Raw genomic sequence first — 15,125 nt, 5'->3', positions numbered from 1 at the left:
GTTGACATTTTTTAGTAATTGCATAATCTATTTTTTTGTGCAAGTCAGATGAGATCAAGATCCTTCCACCTGTACTATCCCCTTTGACCCAAGCCCTTGAAACCTAGAGTAGTAAGTAGCTCCGAATTTGGTGGATTCATCTTCCTAAGGTGCTTAGACTACTGTCTGGTAGAAAAATGCATTCTATGGGAAACAAATCTCACTTGCAATGAGTTTTCACTTTTTTCCATCCTACAGATGGGGCAGCAGTTGCACTGAAATATCTACCCACCTCTGTTTTGTGTGCACTGCTTTTTACTCAAGTCAACCTATTGGTACTTCCCAGATTTTATTACATCTTTTAAAAAGGTTATTGTTGAAAGTATTACATATGTCCCATTCCCCCCACAACCCATTGACCCCTTGTAACCCACTCCACTCCCTCCCCAGGCCTTCACCACCCTGTCATCTGTGGCCTGATTATAGGTGTGATAAAGAGTATAAAGATATTAAAGGTATGATGAACCTGGCTCTAGCAAGCAATCTACCTGAATAAGATCCTCTTATACTTTCTTCTGTGCTTCCTAAAAGGTGAAGAACACTTTCACATGGCATCTGGCTGCCTCACTCCCTTCTTATCTCATCTATCAGTCCTATTCTTCCTATTAAACTGTTCTTAATGCTTCTCAGTATGATCTAGTTTCATCAACTCTTCACCTGTTCTTTTTGCAATGTCCTATATTCAAGTCTAAATTACCTATCATTCCTTTTGCAGACCCCATTGTAAAAAAAAAAACTCATGCCTTATTCTAATTACATGTGTCATATGTCTTATCTCTTTTTCTTAACCCCTGCCAGGAAAGGACTTTGGTGTAATCTAATCCAGACTAGATGAATTGTAAATTCATGTCCTGTAGCTAGTGTCAGAGCCCAGGACTAGAACACAGGTCCCCAACTCCAAATCTTGGACTGGACATCCCTTCCTAAGAAGGTAGAGAGTAACTTTGTGAATAGAGTGTTTTCCAAGAAGAATGGGAAGCTGTTGGATTTTTATATTTGCTCTTCTCTGCAGATAGCCCTAGAAGTTTTTATCTTGCCTGACAGTCATAGCACTTATTACATTGATGCAGGTTATTTACACAAACTATTTACCTGTTATGCATAACTAGATTTTATGCCAATCTACTCAACAATTATTTATTAAGCATGTGCAGTGTACTAAGCATGGTCCTAGGCCAGTGATGGCGAACCTATGACACGCGTGTCAGAGGTGACACGCGAACTCATTTTTTTGGTTGATTTTTCTTTGTTAAATGGTATTTAAATATATAAAATAGATATCAAAAATATGTCTTTGTTTTACTATTGTTGCAAATATCAAAAAATTTCTATATGTGACACGGCACCAGAGTTAAGTTAGGGTTTTCAAAATGCTGACACGCCAAGCTCAAAAGGTTCGCCATCACTGTCCTAGGCTTGGTGTGAATGACACAGACTTGTCTGTTTTCTCACAGAGTTTATAGTAATTACCAGGAGCAGACTATGAATGTCAGGTTAACTTCATAGTGGGCCACATTTAATTACAATATTGAACTCCATCCTTGACAGACAATATTTATATTTTGATGGCTATTGATTATTGGCTCACAATTAAAATTAGACAATCATTGAAGTTGAACAAGTATTATGTCCAGCCATCTGCCCTACGGCAAGGTACACTTCTTTTGTAATTTGTAATTTTTGCCTTAGTAGTTAGCATTACTTTGGCTACATTTTTAAATGCTCATTTTTGATATATTTCAATTTAAATAATAATAATAGTGAATATTTATTGAACACTTACTATGCATCAAATACTAGTCCCCATGATTTACATTATTAGCACACGATCTTCACTGCCACATTCTGTTGTAGGCACTGTTATTATCTGTTTTACAGATGAAAAAGCTGATTTATAGAGGTTAACTAACTAAGATTAATTAGCCAGAGAATGATGAAGCCAGGATATGGTATGTGCAGTCTAGCTCTAGAATCCATAATGTAATCAGTGCATTGAAAATGACCTCTGCTGGGGCCCTTGGTGACCCCTAGTCATCCCCTTCACCCAGGTCTCTTCTCATTCATGAACACTTCTGACAGAAGAAGGGGGCCATTCAATACTGTGATCTCACCACCTTAACCAATGTGCAGCTTCCCTTTTTGCCTGACGATATGTGTTAGCACTACAATAGAGTAGTTCCTTGCATACTCTTTCTATGATCAAAAAGTTACTGAGTTTTCCCAAATACCAATCACAAGCAGTGTCTTAGCATAAAAGAATTTATTTCATTAACTTTAAAGAAAAAACACTTGGAAAATAGTTTGATAAAAACAAGAGCAAAAATAAAATGTATTTGGCAATAGGATTATTTGTAATAATTTTCTTTAATGGAGCCTGAATGGTGGGAAGAAATGTATTTAAGGCAGACGGGGAAGGATATATGAAAGTGTAGATCACTGGTGTCTGTACTTTGTAAAGGGGGTGATTGAAATAGTGGAAGCCAGTGTACTCACCTGCGAAACAAGGTATGTGGGATGAGAAGAACGTTCCAAGAAGGAACTGTGCTTAAGTGTGTCTCACATGCTGGGAGAGAGTCTTCTACAAAATAGACTGGCAAGCAGTTTTCAGAGATATAGGAGGACAACTAAGGGAGTTAAGAAGGGGTTAGGGATTTAAGGAATTTAAAGAAAGAAGTGGGAAACAGGTCATAATAAATAAAAAGTTTGAAAAGTGCCCACTGGATTGTCTTGTTAAGACTCACTGGTGGCCATAATAAGAGCAGTGCCTGTGAGGGACAGAAGACATAGGGTAGTAGAGTAAATACAGAGGTGAGGAAGTAGAGGCAAAAACCAAGGCAATTCTTTTTTTATGTTTTATTTTAAATATATTTTTATTGCTTTCAGAGAGGAAGGGAGAGGGAGAGAGATATAGAAAATCAATGATGAGAATCATTGATCTGCTGCCCCCTACTGGGGATTGAGCCCACAACCTGGACATGTGCCCTGATCAGAAATACAACCATAATCTCCTCGTTCATAGGTCGATGCTCAACCACTAAGCCACACTGGCCAGGCAAGTCAATTCTTTTTTAAAAAGATGGCTGTGAACACAAGAGCAGGAAAGCCTATGGTGAACTGGAGAGGCAGATGTCTTGAGGTGGTGGGGGTGCTGTTTGTTTTTATGAGGTCAGAGCAGAGAATCGATGTGGAGAGAGTGGCTGAAGAGAAGGAGACCTGTGCACAAGCCAAGAGCTAGCAATGAAGGGGTGGACTGTTAGTGCCACATCCTCAGAGAAGGAGCAGTGAAGCAGGATCTGTTGTGGAGGGTGTGAAGTTATCATGCCCTCCTTGAATTGGATGGGGAAGCCATTGGAGAGGTCAGAATTTTTAAAAAAAACATTATGTTTCTGAACATCTCATTTCAGCTGTCTATCTTTGCTTTCACTACCAGTGTTTTTGTGTACACATATTTTGTCATTTTACTGGTATTGTGTGTCTGTTGAGACATCTGCCTGAAGTTTGGAAAGCTGTGTGAAAAGTTATGAACTTCAGGATAGTTGTTTGGATGATTGGCTTAATTGTTTCTTTTGGAAACTTCATGGGACCTTAGTTGTTTGAAAGTCTCTAGCTTGAAAAGTTGCTTGGGATTTTAGTTCTTTCATTCTCTGTGGCTCATTACCATTTGAGTAATGTCTGCTTGTTCACCCAACTGGCTCTAGCTTTCAGGAATAAGGGCCAAAGCCTTTCAGGCCTGAACAATAACTAAGGTGGTCAGAGATCCCTGTAGTCCAATGTAGAAATCACACGCTGTTATTGTGAATCCCATGTATGCTCAAACTATTTTGCATGGCAGAGAGACAAAATTGACTGGTGTAGTCTGGGATGTGTAGGATTGTCTATGTTGTTTGCAAAGCTAAATTTCAGTGTCAGCCCTTGGCCATGGATTATCTTGGATGAGGAAAGACCAAAGGGAAGCCAAATAACGTGCAGGGATCAGCTGAACTCTTCTTCCTTTCCTTTCCAGCCCCACCTCAGGCCCCCTCTTCCTGCCTCATTAATTGTCTAGTCTTGATCTACTGAGCTTAAAAACATGAGTAGAATGAAGATGAGAGGGAAGGGCTATGGGACACACATGGAAAACAGGTTGAAGAAAAGAGACAAAAACATCTAATATCACTTTACAGCTTGCAAATTGATTTCATTTACATTAGCTTGTATACTTATCTGTTTAATAGGTAAAGAAACTAAGCGCCAGAAATATGAAATGACTTATTTGTCCAGAACCACAGAGTTAATCAATGTCAGAACTGGGACTTGCATCTAAGTCTTCTCACTCCAAATCCATTGTTCTTTATACAAAAGGCTAAGGCATCAGCCAGCACTATTAATATATTCGAAGTGTTTTTCCTTTGAAATATACCATGATTACATTGCTAGACTTGAAATTATGGATTTTTCTAAGAAGATTAGTGCTATGTAAATATTAACTACTATCATCATTACTATTATTATTGCCACTAAAATCATCGGCTATGTAGGGGAATTCATTTTATTCTGTTCAATAGCCTAATGTCTTTGGTCAATAAAATATTGTACACATGCTCAGGAAGCATAGAAAGCAGTTAGGTAAACATGATGAAACATCATGTGATGGGTTCTGTAATGGACTTATGTCTAAGATAGGAAAATAATATAGAACAGTGGTTCCTAAACTTCAGTATATACCCGAATCACCTGGATGGCTTGTAAAAACACAGATTGCTAGGCTCTGGCCCTCAGAGTTTCTGAGATGGGGCCAAAGAATGTGAATTTCTCACACGTTCCTAGATTGGTGATGCCACCCATCAGAAAAACATAGTTTGAAACCTGGTACTACTTCCATCTGGGAGGGTCAAAGAAGATGTTATAGAAGTGATACCCAGGTAAAGTGTAATTAATTAAAAAACAGTTTGCCTAAAAAAATGGGTGGAATGACATTCGATGTAAGTGGACTAGCATGCATAAAGGTATAGACAGGTAAAACAGTAGACAGAAATTTGGTATCGCCACCATCAAAAGATAAGTAGACAACAATGAGAGATGAGTCTGAACCTGTGGAGAGTTTCATGTGCCGTATTCAGGCATGTGGTTTCTGCCCTGTAGGCTGTGCAGAGCCAGTGCAGGATTTGAATGAGAGAAGCACCTTGGTTAAGTTAGCATTTTAGAAAGTTGATGAATTCTAGTGCAAGTAGGGAAGCATGGTGGAAATTTCCACTTACTTAAATACGAAAGAACTCCTTTGAATATTTCTAATCAAGCCCAGAGATTAATCAGATGTGTGTACATCTTGGTATTGCAGTCAAATAGTTAATACGTCCCTGTGTGCCATGCATGCAATATATTAAGTCAAAGATGTTGTCCTTTCCCCCAGGCGCTTGTGAGAGCCAACACTAACACATAGGAAACAACAGAGCATAAGGCAAGGCAGATTTTCCAACAGCAGAAAAGTGGAAGGTCAGGAAGGGACGTAGCAATCAGCCGGGGTTTCATAGAGAAGGCAGACACAAGCTGGCCTTGCAGAAAAGTTCTTGCTTGGCCAGAGGGAGGCATGGCAGGCAAGGGGGACCCCAGAGTAAAGGAACGGAAGGGGAACTAAACTTTGAATGCACAGGGACATAGAAGAAGCAGAGGCAGCTGGTCAACCTTTGGCAGAAGCTTTTCTTAAAACATGATGGAGTGGATCCAAAGGGCTGTTTCTACAAGACAACCTTTGGGAGTTTTTTAGAAAAAGAATACATGAGAGCAACACAGAGGTAGGCAATATAATGCTTCTCAATTATCTGCAATCCTCTTTCAGTGTCCTATCACCCAAGGGTAATAGGAATCCAGGGAACAGAATATAAAGGCTTGTGTTAGGGGCAAGGGACACAGGGAAGATATATTGAGCTTTGGTTCTGATAGGGCCAAAATGACAACAGTTGCTGCCCTGGGAGTTGGCCATTGTCTGAGAATGAGGTGGTTGGCGATCTGACAGCTTCATATAAAAGGCCATCTGCCCTGTGTGCTGGGATGAAGGCCTTGGATGCCCTCCCTTTCAGCTCCCAGATGGTAACACAGTGCGTTCATGCAAGGGTAGACTTCCTGGGTCAAGTGCTTATTCTCATATTTAGGGAATAAATAGGGAAATGATTTTGGATGTTGATTATGTGAGTTGCATGTTTCTTTTTCATCTCTTCACATCAAAACTTAATCATCTTTGCAGCATCCCTTAAGTACTTAGCTGAAACAAATCTACAAATTGATTTTTTTCTTAAAGTATCTTTATAAAAAATGGTGGATTTTTCCACAGTGTAAATTGGAAGCCATTGCTAAATTTGACATTTATATACCCTTACAATTTTTCAAAACTTTGATTTTTCTGGCCAACACATCATCCTTTTCTTTGATTGCTGTACTTTTAATTTCCATTACCAGGAACAGCACATGATTTTTCCTTCAAGGTCATTGTTCCCAAAGAATTAAGATGTATGTATGCCTTCACAGAGTGACTTCCTGCCTGACCATAGTGGAGAGGCAAAGCCACCATGGGTGATGTAGGTTGAGGTAGTGGATGGGCATCAACTAGGCTTGTCTCTGCCTGTCGCTCAGTCCCCACACCAACCAGGCAACCATGCTGTTCAAATTCAACCCTCATCAAGTTAAATGTTACTGTACACTGTAGAACTTTGGGAAGAATTGAAGTACAGCTCATAAATCTGAGATTCTGACATGCTTGACTTTGGGGTAGGAGTAGCAGTTAGGATGCATATGGCTGGAAATACAGATAGCAGCACACTGGCTTATTCAAATATAGGTCTTTAAGCCCATTGAGCAACTTTATTGAATGTATCATTAAATTACAGTTAAACACAATCAGTCTTAAATTTCCTCTGTCTAAAATTGTGCTTTGGAAGAAGAGAGAGAGAGAGAGAGAGAGAGAGAGAGAGAGAGAAACTTTGCCAAAGGATGCTTTCATGGGCACATGGCAGCCAAAACAAGAGGCCCGATTTTAATTGAATTATAGACTGTGTAATTATTTAACCTGTACCAGCTGGTCTCAGGAAGCTACCAGATTCCTTGGAGACCTTGTACTTCGCTAGAAACATAAGGTACCTTATTAGTAACTACCCCCCCCCCCAAAAAAAGTGCCTTCTGTACCTGTGTATCCTCAACCTCCAAAGAACATAATGTAGGAGGGGAAAAAATCCTTGAAGTTCATTTTTGATTTAAGAAGCTCTCCCTCTCTCTGAGTGTGAGCGGATTTGCTAAAGCACCCGTAGTCCTCTGAGGAATGGCCAACACAAACAGGATGTTATTGCATCAGACAGGTAAGAGTAATTTCTCTAATTAGTCATTTGAGGTTTTATTTTTCACTTGGAAGTACTGGACATTTAATTTGTTTGTGATATGAAATTGACAAATTGACAGTAGCTACAACTGCCCCTCCCTCTGCCTTGCTGTCCGGATACCCTGTGGAAAGCACTGGGAGAGGGGGGTGTCTCCATGTAGACACTATGCTTCATCTATCAGCATCAAGCTAACTAACGTACCTTCTTATTGACAAATGTGCCCTAATTACACATTCCCCACTTGTAATACTACAATAACCCTAATGAGTTTCCATGATCATTTTTCTTTCAGATTAAGTGTTTTTTCTCAATCCTCCTAAATTTTGCAACAGTGAAATAATTCATAATACATTCTCATTTACATAAGAACTCGTTTCCTAAAGGTACAGGGCAAAATATTTCTAGGAAGCTGTATTTTATGAATTAAGATATGATTGAAAACAGCCCCTTGATTAAAGAAAGGGTTCATCCTTTAATTTTGTTTTAAAGCGCCCTTCTCTAAAGAAAGATTGATTGGCACCAAGCATAGTTCCCATAAATCATAGCTATTGATTTTACATTTGTTTGAGCTCTTCTGATTTTATGGCCCCTTCTGTCATAATTTGTTATCCTGAGTTGGTGCTGGGCATGAACCTGCAAGGTGGTTTCTTTCAGTTTAGTCTAATCTATATGTGAAACAGATGAGCTTTCAAACACATAACCATGCTCCCCTAGCTTTTTATAACATTACCCTGGTATTCCCCTGGGCGATTAGTAAAATCCTAGGTGAGGGGCAACATTAGGGATGTTTGTGTAGTTCAATCAGTTTAGACACAGCGGTGGCCCCTGGCGGCCCTGAGTGCGGCAGGAAGCTGGATGCTTCTCCCCCAGGCTTTTCACACATAGATTCGTTCTTAGGCTTCAGAATGCAAGTACAGTGGCCACCTTCTGGAAACCCTCAAGGTCAACGCATCCTTCCACCTTCCAAGTAGCATAAGTGATAGGAGATAGAACATCCAGCCCTCTTTTTAATCTGCATCTGCTTAGATGCTTGTAGGTTAGAGCTTGGGATCACCCGGATAACCAAACAGCCCATTTAGGGTAAAATTAGCTAAACATTCTGGATGTACTCAGGTATCATTTCTTGTGTTTTGATTTTTCTGGCCAGTTTGAATGAATGTCATGCTGTCATTTTAAATTGTTATTTTACCCCCTTTCTCCTCTGGCTTCCCATTTAGTACTCGGTCACATCCCTCAAGACCATCCCAGAACTGTGCCGAAGATGTGACTCACAGAACGAAGACAGATCAGGTGGGTTTCACCTCTCACCTCTCCACCTTATCCTGGCTCTCAGAGTGTGGGAGCTGCTCCCCACCCAATGTTTGCTCTGGCTTTCTGTTTTCATTTTTTTTTATGGCTTCTCCACCCTAGATGCTAGGTCCTCCTCCAAACGCTGACAGGACAGGGAGGCCCTGATGAGATCACGGCTGTATACAAATAAGTGTAGGCGATGTCTCGACAGCCCAAACCACAGTGTTCGCAGCAATTTACTGAAAACCCAACAACCATTGGTGACAAAACATAATGATGCAGGCGCCAATGAAAAAATGTTGGATGCATTTGCTACCCATATGGCAAGGCAGCCTGGGGGATGGTGCTTGGCCAAGTCTGAAACCCTATCAGGGATGCGACATGATAGAATCTGCAGTAAGGCATACTGTAACAGTTAAGATTAAAGCAAAGCTTTGGAGTTTAATAGTGCAAACTAAACAGAGAATTTTGGCAGATAGATGAAAACCAGCTGCTTAACCTTTTCTCCTAGCATAGCCCACCACCCCCGACCAAAAAGTACATTCAGGTTTGTTTTCCCCTCTGTAAATCAAATTAAACTTCCTCCTTTTCTCTCTGTGATGGGCAAAAATGAAAATAAGAAAGGATATTGATGGGAATGATACCATAGCATCAAATTAGGAAATGATGTTTATTATTTTTCCAAGTAATTACTCTAAGGCATCACCATTAACCTTGCCAAAGCCGACTTCCTCGGATAGTAACTAGAGTCCTGAGAACCATGGGTGATGGAAGGCTTAAGATGATCCTTGAATTATGTGTATTACACTTAAAAAGAAATAGATGGTCCTTACCTATGCAGCTACTAGATTTCCAAGACTTTCTCACTGAAAGGACTTTAAAAAGGCATCACTGGGTTCTGAGTTGAACTTCTTTGACCACAGTGGACAGGCCGCCAGCCTCTGAGTCAAAATACCTGGTTCAAGTTAGCATTCAGTCTTTTATCAGCTATCCGACCCTGAGCCTATGACTAATTGATCTATAAAATAAAAAAGAGACTTGTTCTGCCAATGTTACCAGACTATTATTGGGATCAAAATTATGTAATATATCTGAAGGTACTTTGTAGATACAATATTTTCTTTTTTCATTAATTGGGGTTGGGGAGTAAGGGAGAAAAAAAGAATAGCAAACACTTCAGTATTGCTTCATGTGTGCTTAGGTATGGTTGTAAGCACTTGACTAACATTAGCTCAGTTACACATAAAATCCCTGTGAGCTAAGCACTAAATTGTTTGTATTATATAGATGGCCACACTGAGACACAGAACAGAGAAGTTAAAGTCTGGTCAAGAGCACATCTCACAGTTGCAGGTTCAAATTCCCAGTCCTAGTCCAAGCAGGCACTGGAGGCAACCAGTCGATGTGTCTCTCTCATAGCGATATTTTTTCTCTCTCTCTGTCTCCCTCCCCTAAAGTCATACAGCATTGGAGTTACAAACCCCAGAATACTGACTCTGCCTCTAGAGTCTGTATAGTACCTCTCAAATAGTGGGACTTAGTGGCATTCATTTAATTTTAGGATATTATCCTTTTAAAACTTTAAATATCAGCATTCCCCGTTCATCGATTAAGTAGTGAATTTCTTTTCTCTGTTAAATCTCTGCTCTTGCTTACCAAGTTAAGTAACTTAACTGAAGCTTTTAAAAATAATTTTTCCTGGTACTTGTTAATTCCATTTCTCTAGGTCATGTGACTTCTAGCCACTTCCACAATAGGTGATGTTAGACATTCTTTCTCTGGTCGAGAAGGAGGCTAGGTTCAAGTTCAGTAGCTTTAAAACTTCACCCAGAGCGAAGACCCAGTGCTCAAGATAATCAGAAATAATCAGATCTGATAGGAAATAGATAGATAGGGGAAAAAACTCTCATGTAATCACATGTACAATCCAATTTGATAGCCGTTTTGCGGCTGGCAAACCACTTTCTAATAGAGAATGGGCCTAGAAAAAAAAACAGGTGAAAATACCTGCCTCGCCATAGCATTGTGTAGAATGGTCTGGGCTCGTTTGAAAGAAATCTCAACATGGCAAAGTTTTCACAGCGCGTGTCAGAAAGAAGTGAGGCATTCTCCATGAGTTCCATGGGCATGCCCGCCTCCTGCAGCCCTCCAGACTGTCTGTCAGGCACTGCTCTGGGGTGCTTGCAAATTTCCTTCTTTATGGTGATTTTCCCGACAGATGGCAACAGAAAGCACCCTGGCTTCTGAGAAGAGCCCACATCTTTCTTCTGGCTGGGGCCCCCTCTGCGGAAACTTTTCCCTAAACCTCCTGGCACTTAGAATTCACTCCACCTGATAAAGACATCTCTCTTCTCCTTTCTAATGTTGGTTAAGCACTTTCTTCTTTGTGTAGGTTGTCAAATGTTAACGTCCAGCCCTGTATTAACAGGTTCTGACCAGATGGTCTTGGGTCCATTTGTTCTTTTATTGTTTCTTCAGCAAATAGTGGTTGAGTGTTCTCTATCCTGGGCACTGAGGACACAATAACAACAAGATGTAGACAAGACCTCACACTCTAGCAGGAGCTTACCTTCGAAGGCAAGGATGTCAAACTCAAAGGCTAACACGGGCCAAATAAACGAGGCCTGCGGCCTGTGGGCTGCGAGTTCGACATGCTTATTCCAAGGGGTGACAGACAACAGGCAAGCAAATGAGGAACTAAGCCAGATCATTTCAGAGAGTGATAGGAGGTGACTTAAACCATGTGATAGAGTAATTGTGGGACTTGGGGAGAAGGGGAGAGGGTGTGGGTCAGGCAGTGTTAGAAGGGCCCAGCCACATCCAAACCAGTGAAGAACACTGAAGTCAGAGGAATGAGCGAGTGCAGAGTCCCTGAGCCAGCAAAGAGCTTCCCATGTGCGAGGGAGAGAAAGAAAACCTATGTGGCTGCAGCATGGTGCTCAGAGTGAGGACAAGGTCAGGGTCGGGCTCTACAGGGCCCCGTCCATCACACTTGTGGAGTTCAGATTTATGCCAGGTACTGGAAGAGAGCCGCTAGCAGGGGTACAATTTTTCTAAAACCCTACTACCTGGAAAGAGACCTCAGCACATAGAATCATAACTCGCAAGGGAAGAAGGGACCCTAAAAATCATCTAGTCTGAGAGTGAGTGAGATTGCCAATAATAAAGCAAATGGGTAAGATGTTGACAATTGATGAATGTAGATAAAGGGTATACTGTGTTCTTTGCCCTATTATTCAACTCTTCTATAAATGTATTTACAGTGAAAATTTTAATTATTTACAAATATGTTTTATAAAAGGCAGAAAAACATTCATGTAGTCCTAAATCCATCAGATCTTCGAAGGTGATCCTTACTGTCCCTCCCGGGGGGTCATCCAGCCTGTACTTCATCACCTTGGTGACACGGAGCTCACAGCCTCATGAGGCTGCCCACCCATAAAGGTTCATTTTTTAAAAATTATAGCTAATAATTCATTGGAGTGACATTGGTTGATAAAATTATATAGGTTTCAAGTGTACAGTTGTATAATACATCATCTGTATCGTTCATTGTGTGTTTAGCACCCAAAGGTAAAGAGAGTCAAATATATGGCGACAGAAGGTTAATATTTTAATTCAGCCAAAATCAGTGTCTCTCAAATTTTCATCCCTTAATCCCGCTTCTTCCTTTGGAATGATAGATAAGGACACTCCTCCTGGGCAAAGGTGCCACTCAGTGGAGATGGCAGTCATTCTCAGCCTTGTCTTCTTCAGGTTAAAATTTCCCTCCGTGGTTTTAAGTGTATCCAGCTCATTCTTCTTGCACTTTCATGGATGACTGTGGTTTATCAGCATCCCTCCTAAAGTGCGGCACCAGAACTGAACCCGTGGTATCTCCATGCATGGTCTGATCAGAACCAGTCAGCCCCACAGATCAGCCCACGGTGGGATTTGAGAAAGGCAGATGCCAGAGTGTTGTCAGAGTGTTACAGTGTCTCTGTAACTTTAACTAGCTCACTGATGCCCAACAGGTCTGCCTTGGAAGTGCCCCTCCTCTGGCCAAAGGCTTTGATTCCTATAGAAATCTATATTCTCCCTTGGCATTAATATTTTAAATTATTCTTCATCAACTACACAGCACTAGGACTGGGTTTCAAATTGTGTGGGAAATGAAGTTTTGAAAAGAAGTGTGAAGGTAGTGGAAATACCACAAGATGATGGAAGGGAGGTAAAGAAAGAGGAGTTAGATGCGTGAGAACAAATTCTGCCTCTTCTTGGAGTTGCTCAGGTGCTATTGACAGTTCCCAGTTGTTTCTTGGGGCTGTAATGTTCCAGGCATGTTGCCAGGTCCTCAGTAAATAGCTTATTTGTCCTCAAAACAGTTCTCTAAGGGAAGACCATTATTATGCCCATTTTATTGGTGTGGAAACTGAGGCTCACAGAGGGTAGCTAATTTGGCCATAGTTCTAGAGCCTAGCAAGTGCATTTGAAACCATGTCTACTGAGCTACTGTGAAGTTGAGGCAACTGAAGAGTAATTTTAGCCCAAGGAACCTTGTATGGCTAGTGTTATGGGACAAGAGTTAGCAGTGTGGAAGTTGCATGTGAAAAAAATTGCACCTCTAAAAGAAAGTTTTTTGTGAAATGTTCGCATGTATTCTCTGCTTAATCCCTGCTACTCACGTAGGAGAAGAGGACAACACGAAACAGTGGGTGTTAACTCTGTTGTACGTTTTTGCCAAATGAGGACTAAAAAGGCTCATGTTGACATACAGTATTCAAATCAAACATATTCAATTACATTGACTTTGAAAGAAATTAGACATTCAAATGCACATGTTTTTCAATTCATTAACTGTCTGTGATTTTTCAAAATGTGTGTCTGCTGAGCTTATTGTATCATTTTCTTATGAAAGAAGGAAGATAAATATTAATTTAGCATTGCATCTGAGTACTTAGATGAGCTAAGGTTACAGAATCCGGTTGTGGAACAGTAATAAATGGCTTTGGCATGTGTTTGAGAAAAGATTCTGAAAGAACATACCCCCATTATACTTCACTTGGATGACAATGAGTAAGGGGCACAATACTTTTTAAACTTAGTATCTGGTAAAAGTCATTTTGGATGTGTGTTTAACAGCATTACAAATTTGCTGTATTTTTAGTCCCTGTGCATGTACATTTTGTGACAAATCCTGGACTTTAGAAAACATAGAGTGTACTAAAATGCCCAAGGCTTTCAGCCAACACCAAAGATAATAAGTTGCCATGAAATTTATCCTTTCAATGCTGCTGTGACGTAGCTGATGTCTCTAAGCATGTAAACCTCCTATTTTCAATTTTATTAAGCTTCAATACTGAAAGCATGAAATGGAAGGTTGGCATGACAGTTTAAATTGAAAATCCTGCTGATTGGTCCATTTCACATGATGTAATATAAAATAGACTCCAAAGAATAAGGAAACAGTTTCTAACATCTCAATCAAGAAAACGAACACTCCAACCTAATGCAATAAAGAATCTAACATTTATGACATAACTCTCAAGTTTATTTAACCCCAGTAAAAATTTACATACAGTAAAACATCTCCATGAGAATGTTAGTCAAATGACGCAATTCTTTTTATTTTTCTTGAACAAAATTATTATACTTTATCTGTTTGAAAAATTATTAATAACATGATGTTGGTTTAAGATCAATTTTCTCTCATAGACTAAGTAAAATCTCTTTGGGGTAATTTTGTTCATTATGGTATCTCCAGTGCCGGGCACTGGTGCTAAATACATATATATTGAGGTACGGCTGGATGAATGACTGCATGAAGAGGTGAAAGGAAGCCTTGCTTCTTTGCGTTTTGTATTGGAATTGAGGAAAGGGACATACCTTCTCTTCCTTTGGCTTTACACCTCGATCCTTCAGTTATCTCCCCTTTTAGCTACACCATCAATGTGTTTCTCCGTATGGGTCATTACCATCATACAAACAGCACTCTCTGATTATCTCCAGTCTTAAAACACCAAGCAAACAGTACTCCTTTTAGTGGCTTCCACCTGATTCTTTGCTGCTTCCCCTCCCCCCACCCCCTGATTTACAGCCAACCTGCTTTAAAAAGATAAGGGAGCCTCCATCACTAGTCTTCCACCTCCCATTCACCCTAAGTATCTACAGCGAGCATATCGAACTCAAAGGCTAACACAGGCCAAATAAACAAGGTTTAAATTTATGTGGGCTGCAAAAAAACAAAAGCTTCAATTTTCATAGAAACGTGGGTTTATTTCGATAGAGACATGCTTACTACAAAGGGCTGAAATAAATGAGTAATCATTAACATAAAATAATAGAACATTTTAATAAAAATTAATATTTTTTCTTGAACATTAACGTACCAGACACTGAATAACTGCACAAATTATTAAGTGTAATGAAAATAAAGCTATTTTTCTTGTTCTCCGAAAACGAAATATTTCA

General features: G+C 40.1%; 1 protein-coding gene across 3 annotated transcripts in view; it reads left to right on the top strand.

Annotated features, from left to right (window-relative positions):
* SNCAIP (synuclein alpha interacting protein) overlaps positions 1 to 15,125 on the top strand; it is a 139,141-nt gene that overhangs the window by 77,569 nt on the left and 46,447 nt on the right. For all 3 annotated transcript variants that reach the window (XM_006764391.2, XM_015564384.1, XM_015564383.1), the window contains exon 3: positions 8,603 to 8,675. In XM_006764391.2, coding sequence (XP_006764454.1) covers positions 8,603 to 8,675 — 73 coding nt within the window. The remainder of the gene's footprint in view (positions 1 to 8,602; positions 8,676 to 15,125) is intronic.

Source organism: Myotis davidii, unplaced genomic scaffold, assembly GCF_000327345.1.
Source record: "Myotis davidii unplaced genomic scaffold, ASM32734v1 scaffold159, whole genome shotgun sequence".
In the NCBI taxonomy this organism is placed as follows: Eukaryota; Metazoa; Chordata; class Mammalia; order Chiroptera; family Vespertilionidae; genus Myotis; species Myotis davidii.
This window is presented reverse-complemented; position numbering and strand designations above follow the sequence as displayed.